This window comes from Leptosomus discolor, chromosome 5 (assembly GCF_034619465.1).
Source record: "Leptosomus discolor isolate bLepDis1 chromosome 5, bLepDis1.hap2, whole genome shotgun sequence".
Taxonomy (NCBI): Eukaryota; Metazoa; Chordata; class Aves; order Leptosomiformes; family Leptosomidae; genus Leptosomus; species Leptosomus discolor.
This window is the reverse complement of record NC_141395.1, coordinates 64,511,663-64,537,163: the sequence shown is the minus strand read 5'-3', so window position 1 is coordinate 64,537,163 and position 25,501 is coordinate 64,511,663. Positions and strand designations below refer to the sequence as shown.

General features: G+C 35.1%; 1 protein-coding gene across 3 annotated transcripts in view; it reads left to right on the top strand.

Annotated features, from left to right (window-relative positions):
- CSMD3 (CUB and Sushi multiple domains 3) overlaps positions 1 to 25,501 on the top strand; it is a 697,991-nt gene that overhangs the window by 530,759 nt on the left and 141,731 nt on the right. For all 3 annotated transcript variants that reach the window (XM_086465685.1, XM_086465684.1, XM_086465682.1), the window contains one exon: positions 209 to 325. In XM_086465685.1, coding sequence (XP_086321811.1) covers positions 209 to 325 — 117 coding nt within the window. The remainder of the gene's footprint in view (positions 1 to 208; positions 326 to 25,501) is intronic.

The window sequence follows — 25,501 nt, the reverse complement described above, 5'->3', positions numbered from 1 at the left end:
ATTTGGAAAGTTGCAGAGTGCCATCAGTTCTCTTTTGATGTATGGGAAAGTTTCACATACTCAGTACTTCACAGGACAAACAAATTTAATCTGGTGTAGAAGTGTAATAAAATTTACTGTAATAGCATATACCGACATATAACAAATCACTTTAAACTGATTTTTTCTAATACTATATTATTCAAAAGTGATTATCTTCACTTTCTAGCACCCTGTGGAAGCCGGTCAACAGGCTCTGAAGGCACTGTATTATCACCAAACTACCCTAAGAATTATAGCGTTGGTCACAACTGTGTTTACTCTATCACCGTTCCTAAGGAATTTGGTAAGTAGATCAGGTCTCATTGATAGCTTTTTGTTGCCTGGGTGCTTTCAACAATTCTGAATTATTTGTATGATTGCTTTTATATTAAACATATTAACGTGAAAAAGCTGTTTTAAACTGATACTTTGTTTATACATTTTATGATTTTTATAGTACACTATTTTCTCAAAATGCTTATATTTGCCATTATCTTTTGAAATTACTGTTGTTCGTTTATTTTTGTCTCATTGTGACAAGCAACATATAACTTAGAATATTGCTGGGATGCTAGTCAAATAGATTAGTGGTACTAGCTGAGGTTTCTTTTTACCCAGGATCAGGAGCCAAGGATCTAGAAAGTGTAGCACAGCTCCAGTAAGTCCACATAAGCAGGGGACGCAACATTTTTCTTAAATGTTTGGTAATACTGCTCTCATAATCCTTGGCTTCTCTGCATCATAAATTATGTCATAGTCTTTCCTGAGGAATGAAATTAGAGCAGCATGTATCTGTCTAGTTTTTATAGATTCCCAGATCCTCCATCAAAACTTCACTCCCATCCTAACATTTTTTCTGGTGACTAGCTGAATCTTTTGAAGATGTCTTCTGTCCCACAAAAAGACAGGGCTTTTACAGCACTGAATTTGTGAATTATTTGATCTCACTTTATTATTAAATAATGCTTATGATGACAGCTGATAGTTTGTTGTGCACTTTGACTCCTTGGAAAACAGTATGCCACATACTGAGTATAATTTATTCTTTAAATATCCATGCTTCAGATTTCTACTTGAATAAGTAGGACTTTATTCTGACCCACTGTTCATATTTTGGTTCACCAAGTAACAGGTGTCTGGGGACGGGGATTCATTAATCTGCCTTCATGTTGCTTCTGCAAACATTTAAACAAATTGAAGACAATGCTTGAACTGCTGTGTATCCATCTGCCGTACTCACGATGACTTAACTCTCTTAATATCCAATTGATTTTTTTTTATATGTAGCATAGAAGTGCATAGACTACTACAAAATAAACAGGGTTTTAGAAGTATTATCTCCTAAGCTATGGGAATCTCTACTTATTCCTCTAGAATACTCAGAAAAAAAATAACACATTTGCACAATTCTTTATTTCCAGCTGTTAGAAGCATATCCTTTTGATCTAGCTAATGGAAAGATGATGTCCTCACATTTCCATCAAATCTGATATATCTTAGTTTATGACACAGATGTCAACATGTAAAGATTTAAAATCACTACAATAAAGGGTTTAAAATTTTAATGCTCTGTGCTTCATCTCTTTGACATTCTGAATGGAAAAGTAATTTTGTAATTTCTAGAAAAAAAAAGATGATTCCCAAAACAAGACATGGAAATTGGGAAAAATCCCACTGTTCTGCATAGTTACTTGGAATAAATTGACAAACACCTTCTTTACACTTTAAGCATGTTAAGAACAGTATTAAGGAATTGTGTTTGACTCTTTCACAGTACTTATATCAAAAAACAAAAGTGTTGATACGAAGAAGGAAAATCATGGTTTAGATATGAATAACCCATACAAGGATTCGGTGACATATTGTGGATATGATTATGATAGAGTATGTGTCGTATCTCTCAAGCTCTTTGGCTGTCCTACCTTGTGACTGACCTTCAGTCTTTACGCCAGGAACCTGTAGAATATGTCATGGAAGTATTTAATCCACTTTTGGTGGAAAACGTGAATGCTTGTGTGTTGAAAGTTAAAAAACATATCTGGCAGTAGTCATTCAAAAATGAGGATGACACATTTCATAGGCCAAAAAGACATTTCCATTTTAGCTGCTTTTTTTTTTTTTTTTCCAGTGATGCTTATTCTGTAATAGGAAGCAGAATTCCTTGCACCCAAAAGCTCAAATTTTAAATAAATATAACCATTAAGAAAGTCAAAGTAATTTTCATAATTTTGGAATGAGTACTATTTAATATACTCATCAATGACCTAGATGAGGGAACAGAATGCACTGTCAGCAAGTTTGCTGATGACACACAACTGGGAGGAGTGGCTGACACACCAGAAGGCTGTGCTGCCATTCAGGGAGACCTGGACAGGCTGGAGAGTTGGGCGGAGAGAAATTTAATGAAATACAACAAGGGCAAGTGTGGAGTCTTGCATCTGGGAAAGAACAATCCCATGCACCAGTACAGGTTGGGGACAGAGCTGTTAGACAGTAGCGTAGGGGAAAGGGACCTGGGGGTCCTGGTGAACAGCAGGATGACCATGAGCCAGCAATGTGCCCTTGTGGCCAAGAAGGCCAATGGAATGCCAGGGTGTATTGGAAGGGGTGTGGTCAGTAGGCTGAGAGAGGTTCTCTTCCCCCTTTATTCTGCTCTGGTGAGACCACATCTGGACCACATCAATGTCCAGTTCTGGCCTCTCAGTTCAGGAAGGACAGGCAACTGCTGGAAAGAGTCCAGCGCAGAGCCAGGGGAGTTGTGGAGTCTCCTCCACAGATGGAGACATTCAAAACCTGCCTGGACGCGTTTCTGTGTGACCTGCTGTAGGTGGTCCTGCTCTGGCAGGGGGGTTGGACTAGATGATCTTTTGAGGTCCCTTCCAATCCCTAACATTCTGTGATTCTGTGATGCTGTGATAATTGATTTAACCTAAGTTTTCTACACTTGAGATAATTAGTTGTCTTGGTGTGAAATCTTAAAAGATTTGCGTAATGAATACGTTTTATCTAATAGCTTTTATCTCTGTGTCATAACAATATATCCAAGTACAGTTGCAGAGAAGGTTACCCATAGATTTTTAATGCTGGGCTCATTAAGATCAGTTTTAGGAAATTATTACCAGTAACTCTATTATTTTCAGTCCTGATAGAAGATGTTGCATTAAGAAAAGAGTCTTTGCTTGCAGTGCTTGATCTGGATTGTGTAGAGATCACTCACTGACAAGATGGTCCCCAAAAATGCTTTGTGGATAAAGACACCGGATCTCATCTTTAATTCACTCATAATGTGCATCATGACATGCAAATTTGTCAGAGATTAGTCACAACAATGAAGAGTCAAAACAAACTTTTTGGAGAATGAACTGATACTCCAGCAAAGCTGCTGATACAAGGTAGTTTAAAGTAGTTTTCCTAAAGAAAACTCTTCCGTAATCTTCTTTATATCTCCAACTTTCAATGTGAAATACAGCATTCAAATACTTGCTAAATTGAACCTCTTCAGGAACTATTTTGGCAACCAATACAGTATATGAGATTTTATAATAGAGCACAGTTAAAAAAAAAAAAAGAAAAAGCTAAACCCAGGTCAATATAGAAAAAAAATAACAAACAATGGAATTACATATTCAGTATAAGGGAACTCATTGTCCTGGATTAGTTTTTGATGGAGTGAAAAGAAAAGCTATTTCATGTGCAGTTTTTCAGGTTCTCAAGCCCAAAATTCTGTGGAAAAGTCATTGCAGTGTGGACTTTTTTCAGTGTTTTCAGTGTTTCATTATTCTGTCATGCAGAATCAGAGTTGCAATATTTCATACCATGACAGGTTTAAGCTAGAAGATAAATGATTCACAAAAGCACACAGTATGCCACAGGCAAAATCTTTTGTAAACATGGAAGACTCATCTTCTTTGACACTCTCCCACTGATATTTTAAAATGGTGTAATGATTGTTAATTGTTCAACACTGAAATCCAGCACTGGTTACAATTAAAATGCAGATGTTTCAGATTTTTTGTTTTGTTTTCCTGATGCACAGGAATTAATTTGTATGCTCTGCTCTGCATAAGAGTGATGTTTTAAATTCTATTTAAATCAATACTTTTAACAGTAAAATGAATTTTATATTTTATATCAACTTACCTCAGCAGATGGCTTCCCTTCCTGTAGAGCAAAAAGATAAATTGAATATACACAGTAAGGTATGTGTGGTTTATGAGTTATGCTATCAGAAAATCAAGTATCTATTCTGAGTGGCAATCAAAAAATGTGGAATTTAAATCAGAGATCTTTTTTCCTATAAAGAAGCTAAAAAACATGTATATAATTGAGAAAATGTCTAGTTTCCATGGAGACTGTACATTTGCTTTACATTTACAGCAAGATATAATATTAAAAAAATGACAAGCACGTTATTGATAACATGACACCTTGGGACAAGATTTTTTAGAATTTTGGCAACGAAGGCAGACCCAGTTTGCTTACTAGAAACAGGGAAGTTAAAATCCACTATTCTCTTCAATTCCTGAATAACTGGCTTGCATTCACAGACACATTGACATTTCTATCATTCAGTTATACCATTTTCAGCTTTTCCTTTTGTCTTTTCTTGAATTTATATATTATGAGATAGCCCTGAATTACCTAGGTAAGCAACAGAGAGAAGAAACAAATAGAGCCAGACAGCAGGGGTTTGGTATTGCTGTTGGTTTTGTTGTTGTTATTATTATTATTATTATTATTAATTAGATCCTCCAAAGAGTAATTTTTCAAATACTGGGAGGTACACATACAACTTTTATTTTGCTGGTGAAGACGCGCATTAAGCAAACAGTGTTGTCAACATGTGTTTTCTATTAGACAGATCACTGCATCTAGAATTGTTAGACAGCTTAAAAGCCATGTCACACTAGAGTTATTTCAGTACTGTTTGATTTGATTTCAAACTCGTTTTATATTTGGAAAGAAAAAGAGATAGGCAAGGACAGATGATAAGTAGCAGAATGTCCCAAATGACAACCTTGCATCAAGAGTGGATAAGAATCAAATGGTATTTATGATAATACATAGCTCTGTTAAAGTAAAACATTTGTTTTTAATTGCTTGAATCCATCATCACTGCTGTGTACATCTTTCTTTCATTTAAGAAATGCGGCAGACATGTATGGACTAACATTTTTTAAATGTGGAGGATTTAACTCTCCTTAAATTAAATTAAAATGGATGGAAATGTCTGGCTGAATATCTAGTTTTAATATTTTTAACCATGAACAAAAGAATTATTGAATTATACAATACTTCGCTGAATGGAAGGTAGAGATGATGGAGGATGATCTGAAATATTAAAATGCTACCATAGGCAGGAATCTTACTCTATTTCCTACCCTCTTTTCACGCAAGCAACCTCTTCAAAGTCAGTTGGACTGCATTGTCTAAACAATGATTATTTGTCAGGAAAATGGATGGAAACGACAAAGACTGCTCCAAATGCTTGTATGCCCAACTGTATAAAGACTCAAAATGCTAATTGCAGGAGAAATGGACAAGGATCCAGATTGTACCATGTATTTAAAAAAAAAAACAAGTCAGCCCACCTTTCCTTCCAAAGAACAGAATGCCTTCAAAACCACATGATTTCCAAGAAAAGTGATTATTATTTATTTGTACATTTTGAATCTTTTTTTCCAGGTTATCATAAAAGTGTATTTTTAAAGACAAAATCTTCTACTTTTTTGTGTATGTGTTTACAAGAATTTGGCATAAAGACAGAAAAGCTGACTGTATCTCAGGACACTTCATATAAAAACTAAAACTATTTTTAAAAGTTTAATCACTTAATCCAGAAATTTAATGAAATTCAATTTAGTTAGGCATAACAACTTGTTAGATGTGTAATATGGTACTTCATTTTTCTGATTTATTTTCTCACTTTTCTGAAGTATAGAGTGAACACCACGTAATATTGAGGATGTACATACAAATATTTATTATTAACAATAGGAAAAAGTATTTGCTATACGAGTAAAACCAATAGATGATAGAAAGTTCATGGCTATCTTCCTTTTTTCTTGGCGTTCTTTCAGCTCTCTTGCCCTGTCATCGTTTCTTTTTAACACCATACTGTTAATGCAAGATTTTCAAAGCATCTTGTACTAGCATCCAAAACCTTTAGAACGATGTTTAATAATTTCTTAAAACTGAGCTTTGAGAGCTCAGCGTTAAAAAGTGTGAGGAAGTCCTTTTCTGCAATTTTCTCCAGTCAGCTAACTAAGCTTCATTCAAAAGTACATAAAAAGCAGAATTATCTTTGTTAGAATTTGGAAACTCTGGCCAGAAGCAAGACATCAGTGTGCAAAGGGAGTTGGGCTGACACAGAAGTGGTTTTCATCCCAGGGACGATAAACTTAATTAAGGTAATATATAATCAAACATAATTGGCAGAGTATTCTTTCTTTTTTTTTATGATGTATTATCAATATGGAAAGGAAACATTTGCAACATTGGTGTAAAAGCTGCTTTATGTTAATTTAGCTCATTGCCAGAATATTATTTTGATTTCAAAATTCTCTGAGTGGACTTAACTGTGACAAGTACATGTCTTATCATTTGACACTTTTGTCAAGTTAATTTTGATAATTAATAAAGAACACTGAAGGTGGGGTAAGAGTGGAATCAAGTTGCCTAAAGCCAAAAAAATATGTAGGTTGTATACATTGTGCTAGAAACAAATAATACACCTTCCCACCGCAATGGAAATTGAATATTCTCAATACGCATTCAATGCACATTTAATGACTAAAAATGAATTTATTTCCCACTATTATTTTGATTAGATATAAAAAAGTAAACTGTTTGTTTTAAATGTACAATGCATTTTTAAGGCACAGTTCTTTTCTTCCTTAAAGTAAGAAAATTATATAGCTATATAATAAATACAATAAAAATGGGGAGAATCTGCCTCATTGTATCGTGTGCATTTTAGCAAGAAAAGAATGTACATGTGGTGAGCCAGAAACATAAGAAAACTTAATAGTCTATCTTCCACATAATAAATGGACATAAAAATCGTAACAGAAAAAAAATCTTCATCAATAAGTGTAAGATCTGGCCCTTTGGAGTCAGAGGCAATGATATGATTCGTGTTTTAATCTGTGTAATCCAAGTGGGAATGATCTGAATCTGTGAATGTATCTTGTCCTGAAATGCTGCCCTTAAACAATGCTGACTTTTGTGCATATCTGGTTTAGGCTTGATTCAAAGCAGATCGGTGTGTATACATGTACTTTAACCCTTTGGTGGAATATATTTTCTCTAGTTTTAGTTAGGTACATAATTGTGGAAGTTAGACATCTAACCTAAGTCATTCAGATGCTTGTTTTAATCAACAGAGGTACATATTCCCATGGCATGATTCATCATGTCTAAAACATCTACCTGCAGGCTTTGGAAGGAGACAAATTCTTTGAAATGTAAAAGAAACAGCACAGCCTGATTTTGTCATATTTCTTCTGGCAGCTACTGTGGATTAAATGAATTAGAGAGTGTTGCTAGTGTAACCCACATCCATCCAGTGGCCAATTGCACACATGTATCTTCATGATTTTATCTTGTGAGTATCTGGTAAGGATGGCAATTTCAGATACATTTCAGTTACCAGCCATTTAGGAGCTTAAGCTTGGATGATTCAAATTTAAGCATGGTTTAGTGATTCCTTATCCTCAAATGTTTTAAATCTGACACTGGAGATGAACAAAATCCGTGTCTTATTATTGTGTATTGGACAATAACATTCCTGCTCATTTAAATGTTGTTAGATCACACGCTCAAGAAGAATTTCAAGTGATGGACTGCATTGTGTGAGATATCCTACAGGAACAGGAAGCTGTAGCCTATAGCCTGCCTGCACAATGAATACATAATGGTTTTATGTTGCCATCTGGAAAAAGAAAATGAAAGGCAGGATTAGTTAAATACTGGAAATATTTTTGTTGTGGTTTAGATTTTTCTTTAAGCAAATATTAAGTAAATTCTTCACAATATGTAATAAGTGTACTTTAATGTGCTACTTAAAATATAAATATATTCCGAGTTTGGTATAAAATGAATTATAATGCAAGAATTTAGGATACATATGCAAACTAGGAAATTATTTTCCCATTGATGTCAAAATTTCTTTCTTTGAAGACTATTTTGCAAGTTTAAACAAGGTCATGCCAAAGTTTTTCATTTTTCATTATATTTCAAACACAGAGCAATAATACTAATGGTGTAGTTCAGATATTAACAGGCTAGCAGCAATATATTTCATATTGAGGATATCTGGTAGATAGTGAATATATTTTTTATCATACTGTTAAGTACATATGAATTACTGTGCTATCTGCTCTCTATGAAATATCTGCGGTCTGATTTTGGGAGAATAAAGGTGAGCATTAGTTGCATAGCTATTAACTTCTGGTTTGCTTTTCTAATTCAAGGCCAAGTTTGTGTCATTTAGATGCTGGCTATATAATTTAAAGAAGTACCAAAAGGTCGTTTCACATCACTTTCCACTTATCTCTGAATTTCCTAGGTTTATGAGAGGAAGGACTGGCCAGTTTTATATACGCAAACTCACAGCTGGGGAGTATTTCATTCATTGGTTCAGTGCTTACCGTGCTTGCCAAGTGAGCAGATGCCAATAAAAATGTCACCATAGGGTGACTTTTAAAGGAGATCAAACTATTCAATGTATTTTTGAAAGAAAAATTGATTACATTTACTATTTTAGTTGCTTAATATGACTTGAAGTAACTTTTTTCAATGTTGCTTTTAGATTTTTTCAATAAAAATGATTAGTTTTGGCTCATATTAATGATGTTTTTGAATATAATAATGACCAATTTAATACAGACTACTAAATAGCTTAAGCTGTTGAGTTTTACTATAAAGATATGGCAACAGTATAGCTGTCTCTTTAATAGCCTAATAACAAAGTGGAATGATGATAAGATTGCATCTGTGGTCTTCAAAGAAACTAATGGCTTCACAATACGTAAAATAATTTGACTATAGTGTTGATGAATTGATGAAAGATATCTAAAGATTTTTTCTTTTTTTCTGAGCAGTGTGACTCCAGCTGCTCCAAATATTTATAAAACCTTGTTCACAGAAAAGGCTGTTTTTAAAATAGCTGAAATTAGTCTGGGTTCCTGATTCCAAATGACAGAGGACAGACTACATTGCATTTGTTGCTTACATGCTTTCCAATACACGTTACTATCCTGAGGAGAAGACTGAGTGGTGATTTTCTAAGCAATTCTGGTTTTTTGTTAGGTTCTCTTCTTAGGACAGGATTGAAGTATGTCAGCAGCACAATAACAAAAGCTTGCATCACCATTGATTAGATCCTTTTAATGTAAAGTCATATTAATAATGAAGTTGTTAATTTTACTCTTAATCTCCCTATGAGTGATAAAAACTGCTTTCTCACTCTTCAAGCCTGGCTGGCATGGGGTTGATAAGCTGGTGCAACATTGCTTACATCTGACCAGCAGACTTCTGAGATTCAGTAGCATCCTGGCCCGTGCCCCCGGTCCCACCCCACCAGCAAACATCTGCACTAGATGGGGGCCATCCTCGGTCCTCCCGCTGGAGCAAGGCCGCAGTCCACCTTAGCATTCACGTAGCTGCATATGAAGCTAGGAAGAGAAAACATAAGCTTTCACTGGAAAGTTTGACTCCAAAAATTAGCTATGCTGTAGAAATTTATAATTCTGCTCTTCATTCCTAGGAATGACAGATAACAAAACAATCAAGGGAATGCAGTTACATCAGTCTTTCCTGATGGAAAAAAGACCTCTTACACCTTGTGATTCTTCTAGAAACATTAGCTTTGCATATATGACTAATAAAATCCCAGACAACTGTCAGGGTTAACAGTGCTTCTATTTAGAACAAAATACAGTTTGGCTTATAGGGTACACTTCTCAGATGATAGAAATGAATGAGGTTTCAATTTTTCTCAAGCTAAAGTAAGTCTAAAACTCTTATTTACCTGCTCAGCCAGTTCTTTAACTAGTGGGCTGTACAAAACTATGAACAATGCAAATCACACTAACCTCACAAACCAGTCTAGACTTCATTTAAGCAAATGGTGTTCTACTAGGGGGTAGTTTGGCCTTGCAACTCAGATACTAAGTTCTGGAAATAACTCTTCCTGCCTTCATAAAAGGAACGAATAGTCATCATTACTTAGCTGTTCATAAATATCATTAGCTTTCATTCAAATCACCTGTAAATTTTTGAAGTTAAATGTATTTTCAGTAATCAGTAGATACAGGCCATTGGACCAGGCCTTTCTTTCTCTTCTTTCTGTTTATTATTTAGTTTGTTTGTTTTGCTTTTTTTTTTTTTTCTCCTGCATTTTCCCACCTATGTAGCTGCAAAAACCAATAAGAAAGTCATCCTAACACAACAAATGAGGAATCTCCAAGTGCCTACTCCCTGATACAAAAGTTTCACTGGTTGGAAGTAAGAGACAGAGACACCTGGCCAGGGATTCCGTGAGGAGTCATTGTGACTGTTGCCAAGTTTCTATCTTCAAGTATTCTGCTATATTTCAGGGAAGGAGTTTGTTAGGGTCAGGCTAAGATGAAGGAACTGGGCAAAAATCCTTTTCCAAAAGTCTTCTACTTAAAAAACTTTTCAGTATTAGGCCCTGCTTATGTAGTTATAATCCATACTTCTCATCTTTCCTCTTCGTTATATTCTTATGAATACAAACCATTCCTCTCTCAAGCAAGCTTATCTGTATTGACTCAGATGTTTGTGTTCACTACTGTGAACACAATGCAATCTTCAAAGATTCATGATTTCTCTCAGTGATCTTCCTGTAATTACCTTTGTTTAGAAAACAAATAAAAAATGTTTGCAATCCTCGCTAAACTTCGCTTTGTGTTTCTTTGAATTGCAGTCCCGACTGCAGAAGTGGGTGTTTATTTCTCACTCTTAAAACAGAGGCTCTGAGTACTCTATTTTAGTGAAGAAAGGTTGAAGTTTTTAGCTGCTTGCTGTTTGTATCCAGTTATTTATTTAATGTAATTTAAAAAGAAATATTCTAGTTAAACTTGGGATAGAGCTGAATTGCATCTACTCTGTTAACATCAGTAAATTTCATGAAAATGTGATTAAATCCTGCAAAGAAAAATAACCAAACCAAACTTGGAAGCCAGCTCTTGCACAGATTTTGTGGCAAAAAATCCACCCTTTTTATGAGTTTAGAATTTGAAATTTATTTTGAGAAGACATTAAAAGTTGAAATATAGCTGTTTGCTGAGAGGAAATTGCTTTGAGTTGCTACTCGGAGATGTTGAATTCCTGTTTTGGGGGCAGGTGTGCAAAGTGAGTGAAGGATGATAGTCCTGTTGTTTCTGATAGGTTCCTGGGGTATTTCAATTAGGCAGGAGAATGGAAGAAGACCATATAATTAAATAACTACAAGAGATTAATAGCAGAAGTAATAAGATGAAAGGGAAAAGTAGTGTGTATACATATGTACATATACATATATGTATACATGTGTGGTTTTGAAGGGTTATGTCCCCCTGAAAACAACAGTCAGCTAATGAGACTTGCCTTGCTCTAACTGATTATACGGGTGTCACATGCACTGGGAAGAAAAAGACAAACACAAACTGTTATTGTCATGGGGTAAGACTACCCAAGAATGCTTCTTGGATGAAAGACTCCTGTACCACATCTGTCTAGATCTAACAGATAAAATTGTTCCACTATGTACAGAAAAGAAGAAAAAATCCCCACAGATGAACCTTGTAAAAGAGTTACCCTATGGTGGAAATAGTATGTATAGGCATCAGGATGCCAGGCCACACTGAGAGATGTTAAGCATTTACTGCAAGTATTCTGTTTCCCTGCGTGTATGGTAGTGGTCACAGCTTGACCAGAGGAGCTGGTATCTTGAGCAGTGCAAGTGTGAATTTATATATGTGTCATAGAACAGAAATCTTAGACTATCGCCGCCTACTTCTATACACTACATTAGCCACCCTGCTTTGTAAATATATTTGGGGTTATATGTTATTGAGTGGTGTGGTTCTCTTGCTCCTATTGCACCCCAATTTCAGTGTAACATTGGATGGACACTCTGCTTTTTGCTTTGATACTTGATGCTTGCATAAACCTGTCATTTTTAAATGTGTATGTAATGATGAACATCCCCTCACACTATTAGAAGTTATCTAGTCAATCAGAAATAGTTTTCTAAAAAACCTGGGTTTTGTGAGGTTTCTTTTCATGATTGAGTCACCAAGTCAAAAAACTATTACTTCTTCCTCATGCTTTCTTCGTCCTTTTTCCCTTTCCCAGTCTTTATAAAGGACTGTGGATCCATAAGCAAACTGTTCCGGCCACATCTTGTCTATACTTTCAGTGGTGGCGGCAAGAGGGTAGTAAAAATCCACAAAATATTAGCATATACTATTAAGAATTATTAAAAATGTTGAGGCTTCGTATTGTGTTGTGTAGAGAGGCTAACTTGTAATAATAAGACTTTGGTTGTTATTTGGTATAAGTATTGTTGACCAATGCCTGGTAATTTACAAGAAACAGTATTTTAAGAAAAATGCCATGTCTTCATTTTGTATGCCATGTCCAATTAAATATTTAATTTTAAATTCATTTTAATTGGTATATGTAATGAAATGTGTGGTAAAATCCTTAGCTGAAAGGAAAGACAATGCATTCTAATATGCTGACTGTAGATGAAGAGAATTTTGACTAGTCACTCAGGATTATAAAGCAGTTCCATTCATACCACCTTGACAAATGCAGAGCAACTAACATGAATTAAAAGAGAGTCATGAATTTCTACAACTTTATAGATTATTATTATAATTATTTAGTATAATGTTTATTAATTAAAATAACAAAAATATGGTAATTTCAATAAGAAAATAAAAAACTCAATAATAACATTCTCATCATATTTAGGATGCGTTTTTTATCACTTCTGTGCTGATGTTCTGCTAACAATAAAATTACAAGCTTATAGTTGTGCAAGATTTACTTTCTCCACAAACAAAACCATTTTTCATTACCTCTTGAAATATTTCACTTTGAAACATTCCCTAAGTTTTGAGTTCACCTTTCAGTTACAGACTCAAGCAGACTGGCAACACATCTGTTGCCAGAGTGGAAGCTCTGATAAATGATTACATCTACTTTATTTACGGATCATATTGATGAAACCCTGTTTCTCCTATTTACAGCTATCAAACATCTGGAATATTTTCATTTTATTCTTTCACAGATTTTCTTTATATACCTTTTGATAATTGACATGAAGGAATTTTTCAATGTTTTCTAATTTTATTTTCTTGTTTTCCACTGGGAGTTGTTTTAGTTTTGCCTACTAATGAAAAGATAATTATTGAAGCATTAATTTCATCCACACGATTCAGTAAACTGAAGTGATAGTTTGTTTCAGATGAATGAACTGATGAATCATCTGATCTAAACAGTAACATTTACTAGTAGGATAATAAAAGATAATTATTGTAGTCAGAAAGCTGTTGTACTTGTAATTAGTAGCTCTAAATTAGCTGAGAGGTGATTGAGGAACCAGTTTTTTCAAAGTGACTTTTCAATTAAATCTAGAACCCTCATTACTTAATAAGATGGTTGAATTAAACCTGGTATCTTAATAAGATTTTTTTCTTAATTGTGCCTCAAAGTGACATCATCGTCATCGTCATCATTATTATTATTATTATTATTATTATTATTATTCCAGAGTTAAAATTGTTCATTCCTTTCATTATGTGTATTACTTAAGAGTTTAGTGTCCCTGTGGTCCCTACATAAGCATTAGAGAGAGACTTAACCACAAATTTATTAAGGGGAGACCGCCTTAAAATTTAGGCACCTTGTTTAAATACCTCACTAGCCAATTTCATGTTCCCTTGCTATATTTTCTGTACAATTTTCTTTCAAAAAATCTGTTCTTGACAGAACTATAGCGAAGAGATTTGTAGAATGCAACTAAGTTTGTGTCTTTGGAGATAATAGTCTTATGAATGGTTTTGTGATTACAGTCACAAGAACTATCAATTAAAATATTTGTTCTTGATCTTTCATGTAATTCACGTTTTACTTTTACCATTATACTCCTCTTTCTTTCCGTAAAAACTTGCTTAGACAGTCAGATGCTATAAAAGAGTGATTCAGATTTGTTTTATAAAAACAAATATGCAATTTTGTAAGAAGGCAATGTAGCAGGACTAGAAAATCGTTCCTGTACTCAAGATTAGCAAGATCGTCACATTTCCAAGACAGTTCAGAACACTTTTGTAGTAGCAGAGCAATTGTCTCCTATGCTGTGTGTCTTCTAATTTCTTCCACTCATTTTTGTTCATAAAATAAACAAAAGAAGCGACCACAGAGCACGCAATGTACACAACTGGTTGCAGAATATTATTATTTGAGTAGTAGTGTTTTCAGCATAAAATAAAGATCAGTCGTTAGCTGTCCAGTCTTGGATCTTTTTTCCTCCATCCTGTTCACACACCCACTGCAGAAGACTGCAAAAACCCACATCAACTGTAGGCTACAATTCCAGGGCCTAAGAGATTTTCTCTTCTGATTTTCTCGCTGCATAACCTCATGACATCCTTGTAGTCCTCCTTCTTCCAAAGGTCATAAACTCTCATTTTTTAACTGAGTTCCAGTCAAAGCTCTCTGTTCAGCCAGGCCGGTCTTCCTCTGTGCCAGCTCATCTTTCCACAGATGGGGATGGCCTGCCTCTGTGCCTTTAAAGTTTCCTTCTTGAAGTATGTCCAGTCTTCCTGAACTCCTTTGCCCTTTGGGACTGCCTACCAAGGGACTCTGTCAATCAGGCTCCTAAACAGGCCAAAGTCTGCCCTCTGGAAGTCCAAGGTGGCAGTTCTGCTGACCCGTCTCCTTAGTTCTCCAAGAATTGGAAACTCTATCATTCTGTGATCGCTATGCCAAAGACGGCCTCTAACCATCACATCTCCCACAAGTCCTTCTCTGTTCACAAATAACAGGTCCAGCGGGGTATCTTCCCTAGTTGACTCACTCACCAGCTGTGTCAGGACATTATCTTCCACACACTCCAGGAACCTCCTGGACTCTTTCCTCTCTGCTGTATTTTATTTCCAGCAAACAGCTGGTAGGTTGAAGTCCCCCACAAGAACATTGGCTAGTGATTGTGAGACTTCTCCCAGCTGCTTATAGACTATTTCGTCTACCTCTTAATTTTGGTTGGGTGGTCTATAACAGACTCCTACCATGATACCTGCCTTGTTGGCCTTCCCCTTGATTCCTATTCATACTCCACCCTGTCATCACTGCCATTAAGCTCTAGACAATCAAAACACACCCTAACATACAGGGCTACCCCACCGCCTCTCTTTAATTGATAAAGGAGGATATAGGAGGATAAAGTATAAATAACTGCAATGTGGATATGTAGTCACACCTTGCAATGTGAATGTATGCCCAAGGGTTGAAGAAATTAACAAAATATCCTTTTCTAGGTAAAGAGGTCAAACATAGATAGTTACACAGATAATGAGTTAGGCAGAGCCCAGGCTATTGTTTTGAAAACTGTTTTTTAAAAGAGAATAGCAGAGTACTGATGTACCACTGAGTTGTTAGCTCTGGTGTATCACAATGTGATACTGGGTTTGCAGGCTAGTATGAATATTGAAATGAATATTTCAGTAATAACAAGTATATAGAGATGGACAGTAGGTGCACTTCTCTATTATTTGGTAAATCTTAATGTAATTTACTAAGACAGAAAAATTGTTTTGCTCTTTGAAATCTTACGGTTAATTTGAGTAATAAAAAATTGTATTAATAATACTTTTCAAAATTTTTTTCTCACCTACTACATTTAGCTTGCTCACTGATGGATTTTCAGAGAAGTGAACATGTTTTCTCTCCCTTGCTGTTCCCCTCAGAGTAGATTTGAAGCTAGAAGTTTAAATAGAGATGCTGTAAGAACTGAGGGAAAAAAGCTGAAAACTGTCTTATAAAAATAGCGATATTTTCTCTGGGACAGAGAAAGAAAACAGTTAAATTACAATGACCATCTAGTAACATTTTTTACTTCTTTGTAAAGTTTCACAGTTCAAATAAACTTTCAGCTAATAGTTCTGAAACATATATAATCATCCGATCTTTCAGCAGTGAAGGTTAATTTCTTGCTGAGAGAAAAATGGTTGAAGGAGATTCAACCTTCTGGTTGAGAAGAGAGTTCAAAGTGTAATTATATGTATTCTATGTAATATATTTTAATGTATTCGATCAAGTCTCCATCTTTAATGTTTGTAAATTGCCAGTTACTAAAAAGCCTTCTGGATTTTTTAATACCATTTGAGAAAATTACAGCTGTTAATAGTGTAGTCAAATATGGAGTGATTTTATGGTGCCTGCAACATATGTGATTGTAATGTGCATATATAATGATTACTATGGAGTGGAGTATAAACATCTTTGGTGCTGTTCTTTTTTGATTGAGTACATGCTCCTATCTGCTTAAAGAAGGTATGTATAATAGAACTGAAATAACTTCAGATTTTGAAACTTGATACCTTTATAAAATAACATTTCTTTTAAAAATATGCTTATACTTATCTACATTAGAAATCAGAAGTAGAAATAGAAGTATTATCCCAGATGAAGTCAGATTAAAATTTAGACCTAAATAAATCAGGAATACACAGAGGGGAAAAAAATTAAACCAATAAAAGTACTGGGCAATGGAATAATTTGACTAAATACGTGTTGCAGTTCCACCACTTAAAGTATTTAATCAAGATTTTCCAGTCTTAATAGCTACAAATTCTGAAGCCATAGACCTGGACCATAAAAGTCATCATAATACCAGATCAAAGGGTCTGCCCAACACAGCATCATTTTAGCAGCAATAAATGTGGCAATCCAGGTAAAATATAATCTTAGCACAATGCTTACTGGTGGTTTTCAGAAGTACTTTCTCAGTCTTCATTAACCTGTGACTGAAGGAGCTGTTGATTTATACACAGTACGTTTGTTCTTAGTAGACCCTCAAGAGTTCTTCTTCCATTAATTTAGAAAACTGCTTTTTTAGTCCATTTAGGTTTAGCATTTATGACATCCTGTAGCAAGCATTTCCACTCCTTAAGTGTTTATTGTGTGAAGAAACATTCCCAGTTTTAAATGTGCTATTGTTTTTTTTTTGCTTTCTTTCCAATTCTTATACTTGAAAGGACTGTAAAAATAATTTGCTGTCCAATTTATCCATACATCTCGTGATGTTATAGATTCTTATGATATTTGCCCCTTAATAATCTCCTTTTCAGAATGAAGAATTCAAATCTATTCATGATGTAAAAAAGACCATTACATAATTGCTATTATCCTGTTAATCCTCCGTATATTTTCCAATTTCACTTGCTTTTTTTTGCGGAGGGCAGACCAAAATGTCTATCTCCTGTACTCTGGATTTTCAGATTTGTGTTATAATTGCTTGATGTTCTCTGCTCTTTTCTTGATAACAGCTAATATTTTATTCCCTTTCTGTCACTACTGTGCACTAAACTGATGTTTCACAAGAATTACTGTTATAACCTCAAGATTTCAGTCCCAGGTGGTTAACAGCTAATTCAAAGACCATCACTGTGAATATACAGTAGGTTTAGTTTTTTCCTCATGTGCAATACTTTACAATGAATTTCATTTGATATTTTATCACTAGTCATTCATTACCATGTCTTTTTGTAACTGTTCATCTAGTTCTTGCTTTTACTTATTTGATAACTCAATGACATCAACATATTTTGTAACTATTATTTGCATTTTTTTCAAATAATTTAAGAACATATTGAAAATCGTAATTCCTGACACACATCCCCACACAGCTCTGCATATGAAGAAAACAATTTATGTCTACTGTTGTTCTCCTAAATTTCCTAAACCATGTAAAATTTTTCTTTTAAACAGCACTTGCTGAATTAATTTGTTGAGTGCTTTCTGGAAATTGTGAAATGAAATTCTTTTTATAGTTACCATATGCAGCATTTCCTTAAGATAAAAAAATCTAACTTGTGTCCTAAATGATTGCATAGAAATGTCGTGTAATGTAACTCCATGGCAACAGGGGATAAAAGCTTTCTAATTGATAACGTATCGTAGTGATTTTGGCCAATATAGTTCCAAAGTTAAACCTGTGCTAGAGAAGGACCTGACTAGTCATCTTGCAGGATCACTTAGTATGACTAGCAATAATTTATCCTGTGTCATAGACATTTAAGTTCTCAAGCTTTACCTATTGGCTTGGAAAAACAACCTCAGAAAACACAGCATGTGTAAAGTAGATAAGAAACACAATTCTGGTCATTATTCTGGTTTTAGTTAGGATTATAACATTAATCACTAATTGATCTGGGAGGCATTATCATAGATTTAAGATATGTTGTGTTAGATACCAGAAAAAATACCCAATTAAAACCCTTTACTAGTGACTAAAGACCTACCTTAGTTGTTAAGAAAGACTACATGTAGGATGGAAATAATATAGGAAAATGTCTGCATATCTAATGATAAAAGTGTTTCAACAGGGTATTTTGAAATTAAGGTGTACTTTTACATCAAGTGATATAGTACCAACTTATCGAAATTTCTTATTTTCACTCTAGTCAGTGGTCTAGGTCTGTTCACTCACTCTCAGTCTATTAAATAAAATATGGTTATTGCTTATAACCATCAGTCTCTATTTTTTGACAAACTGTTCTCCTGGGGCTCCTCTCTCTTTCAACCTCCTTTCCCTGGTTTAGAAATACCATTGGCAATATTTGAGAGGAAAAGGTATATTTTTCACTCAAAATTTGAGACTGACATTCTGCCAAAAAATAAAATAAGAAAAAAATAGTAAGTCTTAAGCAAATGTCACAAGAACAGAGACCTTTTTCTTTTTAACTGTGGTGTTATAATCTAATTGGAAAAAATATAAGCCATAAAGAATTCAAAATCTTGCCAGCATGCCACAGGTACTAGAAAAAATGTCATCTTCATCATATATGTAGTCGTGTTACTTTTTTTCTGTTTAGCGTATATGCTTGTGTCTTGGTTCATAATTTATTTTTCTTCTGTACACCTATTTTTCTTCTGTACTTTTTGCTAACTTTCACAAGTACTTTGTTTTCCCTCTTTTGGCCCTATTATTACTCTCTCTGGTTTTCTAAGTGTTCTTCTGGTACCCTTATTTTATAGGAACTAAATAAAACTAAGTGGCAGAACATACACGTTGGCATTGAACAGCCTAATCTGTGATGTATCAGTGTTTTTGATATTCAGTCAGATTTTTGACTGGAAGTATAGACAATATTCTCCATATTGAACAGAATACCAAAATAGGCAATATTTGTGAAGTGTATTTTCAATAATGATTAATGGTTTACACATTGTACGTTATAAGATTGAATGAAATCATATCCAACATCTTGTCCTTAAAGCAGCAGCTGAATGTGATCTGTACGTGATAAGAACATACACCAATAAGACACAACAAAGCAAGCATTAGCAAACCATTTGGGAAGTTCTTTGATGGCTAGAGGTGCCCCTGCTCCATGCCAGTTAATGCACTAAAAGCTTGTAGTACCAGTACCTTGTCGTAGTCTAACGCTTCTTGTCTTACTGGTTGTGCCAATTTATTTTGTCTTGAATACTTACTGTTCGTTATAGTTCTTGAATCTTATTAATTGAAGTAGATAATTAGTATTTGAATGGCTCACTGATTTTATATATTTTAAAGTAAATTTTGGAGAAGTCTTATTCTTCCACTTTCAAAAGTGATTACATACAAGAAAATATGGTGCATATCAAAGACAAATTCTCTGTCAGTATACAATTGAATAATTTGATATTGATGTTGGATGAAAAAGCAACATATTCTCTTCTAGAACGCTGCCCTTGTCCTTTTCACAACATATGTCCTTGTTTTCTTCTTTTAAAAAAAAGAACAAAACAGCATAGTCTGGAGGAAACAAATATTTTCTATTGCTGGACACGTGACGTGTTATAACATGTCAGTTTGTGCTTGTGTAAAAACACATTTGTTTATTTAACACATATTTATTTTTTAATTAGTGGGATATAATTTCAGGTCTTCAGTTTACAGCCAAGTTTTTAAAAGGCTGTTTTGTAAGACAAGAATAAAAATAAATTGTGTCTGTAAGGTCAAAACATTATGGATGAGGTTCATCTCAGCTTTCTTCAGCCACCTAAAAATTGAGTATCTAAGTTACACTAGTTGTCCAGGTTCCCACTCTTGTTAATGAAGAAAGATAGGCCCCTCCAGGGCATGATTCATTCCGCATCAGGAAAAATTTCAAGAAATAAACCCCAGAGAACTATCTAACTTTTAGGTAGCTTAGGCAAAATGAGATAAATTCAACATTTTAGATATACAATCAATCTTAAGAGCTTTAAAGGTAGTCAAAGTGGTCAGGTGTGGGTTTTCTTTGTAGGAATAAATAAACCAATTACATCTATAATAATAGATGCTTGTATTTCAGTTTAATCAAATTGAAACAAACCAATATAGAGAAAAGAACATGATATGGTGTGGTGTTTCTTTCAGTGTTCTGTATTACATAGCAGATTCCACATACTAGTATTATTTATTATTATTGCAAACAGTATAGAATAGAATAGAATAGACTATATAATAAACATAACATATTATAGTAATTTTTAAAAAAATGTACCATTTTGACTTCTTTTCCTCTATTATTGTGCTGTTGCAGATCCAGAAAGGGTTTTGCATGTATGCATAATGAGTCAGGCTAGGAGAGAGGGATGTGAGCTGCAGAAAGGGAGAAGCAGAGAGGGAGACTGGGGTTTGAAGCCGGAGAACGATAATTTATGTAATGTAATCAACTTCTCTGATTTAGGAAGCAAGCAAGAGAAGTGTTAATTAGGTGAGTTCACTCCTGTTCTAGCTCCAGGAGAAGGCCTGAGTTTCACTTTTCTCCCAGTTTATGTGGAATTATGCCCTTTTGTGGGGAAATATGCATGTAGCTTTTTCTGTGTAATTTCACTTAACTTCCTCATTCTGAGCTTCTAGTATTTCTAACTGTGCCATCTCCTGTCCCCAAACACATTCTAATTGTCTTTTCATGCATTCAGATAAACAATTTCTTTTCTCAAACATGAGATGTGGCACTTCCAGTGTCCTTCTTCCTCTCCTAATCTGGGAATGCAGGAACAGAGTAACAGGAAAGAGGACAGGCCAGCATGTTTTCAGTCAAATTTTCTTCACAAAAGGAAAACAAAGGAAGAACAACAGAGTATGGCTTACAGCTCAGATCTAGATCTGTGCACTCCTGCTTTTTGTGTCTCTGAGATGATAGAATGGAACAGGTATTTTCTTTGCCTTCATGCAGGGGAGGAAATCAGCACGTGAGACCTTTCAGAAGCAGAACTCTTTCTGTCCTTCCTTACCCGTTAATTGTTTGCAGAGAGGATCCTTTATTCTTTTTTTTCCTCCCTATCTTCTGGATGTCCTGCCAGGAAAGGGAGGACTCCACCTGAGAGAACAACAGCTGAGACTACCCATGGAACACAGATAGCTCATGGTGAAAGGCAGATAGTTCATCAAAGACTTTTTTCCACAGACCGAGATTAAGAACTAGGCGGTAGTGCATGTCACACACATTGTGAAGAGCTAATATAAATTCACATTAATTTGCCTATCCTACAATGTAGGCAATTTGCCTAATGTATAGTTAGCTGACACATCTGTGTGTGGTTTGGAAAATCTCCACGACTTTTATGTTGACCATTGATATTAAATGTAACCTTATTCAAGTATATTTAATTTGCTAATAACAGTAAACTTGTGCTATACATATAATGGTATTGAAATACAATTCCGTTATATTTGAGGACTTCTGTAGGTTTGTGTTGTATAGTCATATCTTTATACATTGAGAAACTTGTGTAAGGGCAATCTATAACTTCAGTAGCTATAGAAAACATATATGATGATACATTTATGTGTATTCTGTATATATATGCATTTCTTTAACATTTTGGCAGCTTTAACATCTTTTTAATTTTTAGTTATTTCTTGTTTTCACTTTATTTATAGACCTAATTTTTTTGTATCATTGTTATATCAACTCCATTCAGTTTCATTTGCTCAGTCACTCTTATTAATAATTATCTGTTGTGAATAAGCATTCCCTACCCTTACTCATCTCAGTAAGAATTTGTCTTCTAGTGGTTTACACATAAACCCATCACTAGCCTTATTTCGACGTCTAGTCTGCAATGCACCCAGCAGGCTTATAATGTTGGAATTAATTTTTACTGCTTGCAAGTTCAGGAGCACTAGACAGCTGTTTTATTCTGGCATTTGCTTTGAAATTAATTGAGATGTACCCAACAGGCTACTACTAGTAGGGACTCTACTTTGTGTTTAGAAACAATTAATATTTTTCCTGTTATAGCATATGCTGAAAAGTGTCAACCATTACAGAGAAATCTAATAGATATCACTAAAGATTACTGCTGCAGACACAGAGTAGACTGAATGTATTAACAGTAACCATCAGACAACCAAATGTTTGGAAATGTAAGAGGAGAAACATTCAAAAAAATTACATCTCTGCTACTATCGAACCCTGCTTATTTAAAGCATGACTTTTCTCCATTGTTGTTTATCATTTAGCTGACTGACCATGATCCACCACTTAGCACAGTGAATGGGGTCTCCAGAATTGTGAGTTAAGATGCATGAGAAGTTAGCGTTTCTTGTTTCTTAGTGAGTACTTGTTATCTTTGATCACCATAGAGACCATTTCTCTAGTGAGAGATTTCTCTTTCCATCTTTTAAAGAAGGTTGTAGCTTCTAAACAATGTTGTGCGCTTTTTTTTCCTATTAAAAAAAATTAAATAGGATATTATAATTCCTTTATAAGACATGATAGGAAAAACATCACAGCTAAATCATAAGCAAAGAGATGATGTCATCAGTGGAAGGTTCTTTTTTCACTGTGAAATAAAATTTCTGTGCTGTTGTGAGCAAAACTCTCTTTTGGAATGATTGTTTAGTCTGATGTCAGAAATTCTGTTTGAAACTATGAGAAGTTAGCTTCTGCAGAGTAACTTCAAATTCTGAGGAAGTCCTCTAGCTCTGTAATAAGACGTACCATAACTATTAGATATGTGAACACCTTAACATTTCATGCACAATCAGAGGAAACCTATTTTAAACATGGTAGAAAAGATTTATTTAAAACACCATGCTCAAGCACAATTTAAAATTATAATTCATAACAAATGGATTGCTTTATCTGGGTTTTGGTTTGTTGAGCTTTTTTTTTCAGTTCTTCAAAACCAATTTGGTACAAGAGAAACAGTGATGTTACTGTAGAAAATAACAACCGTGATATAGCCCATGTATATCTTTGCCAGACTGAAAGAGATTTTTTTACACCTATTCTGAAATAGTTCCTGACTGGAGACATGTACAGATATTAAGAATTGCAGAGGTAATTGGGCCCTAATTTAGTGAATAGTGTCAATTTTCCTTTTCCTTTGTCAGTTACTAAGACCTATCATTATAAATGCTGATTCAGTCTTGATGCAAACATATGAGCTTCATCAGGAAGGCTTATATGAAATATGCATTTCAGTTTATGTATTAACAATGCTTAAACCATGTCAGTCCCTTTGGTAATATCTTAAAGACAAGGGACTTACATCAGTAATGGACTTGACCTTACATTAGAGCTTTCTTTGTTCAATAAATCATTGCACACATAAGACATCCCGTTGGTACGAATAGGAAACCTAGAGTGAGGGAAGACAGCTCATCTTATTCTGCTGATATCCATGTAAGTTATTCAAAGTATTTCTTTAGCTCTGATACCTGGCATAAGCACATATTTTGCCCAGGTAGATAGAACTTGATCACTACAGTGTTAATGGCAATTATATACTGTCTGTAAAGGTTTGACTTTTGAGTTGAGTTTAATTCTTTACTGGGACAGAAATTAGAGCAATTCAGGGATCTGTTCAGAAGAATCTGATGGTTCATGACCCTGGAGAGATAAATCCAGAACATGCAGTTAATTTTCAGGGATCGCCTCCTCCAATAGTCAATCCCAGTGATCAGGATATCAAGAAAGGTGGCAAAAGGCCTGCATGGATGAACAAGGAGCTACTGATAAAACTTTAATATAAAAAAAGAAGTGTACAAGAGGTTGAAGGAGGGTCAGATGTCCTGGAAGGAATAGGCACTTCAAACCCACTGCAAAGATGGGGTTAGGAAAGCCAAAGCCCATCTAGTGTTGAATCTGGAAAGGGACATGAAAGACTTCTACAGATATATCAACAACAAAAGGAAGAGTAGGAAAGATGTGGGTCCATTCTTGAATGGGGAGGGGTCATTGGTGGAAAAGAATGCAGAGAAGACTGAATTACTAAATGCTTTCTTTGCTTCAGTCTTTACCAGAAAATCAGCCTTGAGCAATCACAGACCCTTAAGACCAGGCGAAAAGTCTAGAGCAAGGATGGCTTGGAGGGGGACCAGATGAGGGACCACTTAAACAAACTGGACATACACAGACTCATGGGACCTGATGGGATACAGATGTGGGTGCTGAGGGTGGTGCTACCTTTAAAAGGTCATGACAGTTGAGGGAGGTTCCCAAGGTCTGCAGGAAGACAGCTGTCACTCCTATCTTCAAGAAGGGCAAGGAGAAGGACTGAGGGAACTACAGGGCAGTTGGCCTCGCCCCTATACCTGGAAAGGTGATAGAGCAAATAGTCCTGGTCACCTTCTCCAAACATATTAATGACAGGAAGATGATTGAAAACAGTCACTGTGGATTTACAAAAGGTAAATCAGTCCTGACAGACCTGATAACCTTCTACTATAAGATGACTAGCTTGGTGGTTGAGTGGAGAGCACTGGATGTTGTCTAACTTGACTTTAGCAAGCTTTTCAGCACAACCTTGTATAACATCCTCGTTGACAAACTGATGAAGTACCAACTAGATAAGCAAAGTGAATTGAAAACTGGTTGAACTTGCAAGCTTGGAGGGTTATAATCAGCAGCATGAAGGGTAGCTGGCAGTTAGTCGGTAATGGTGTACCCCAGGGATAAATACTGCAGCCAGTACTGTTTAATATCTTCATAAATTACCTACACGATGGGACAGAGTGCACTCTCAGCAAGTCTGTAGATGATACAAAACTGGAAGGGTGTCTGATACACCATATGATTGTGCTGCCATTCAGAGGGACCTCAAAGGCTAAGAGAAATGGGGAGACAGGAAGCTCATGAAGTTCAACAAAAGGAAATAAACAGCTGAGGAATAAATCTGTGCACCAGTACAGACTGGGGGCCAGCTAGCTAATAGCAGGTTTGCAGAAAAGGTTCTGAGGGTCCTGATCAATGACAAG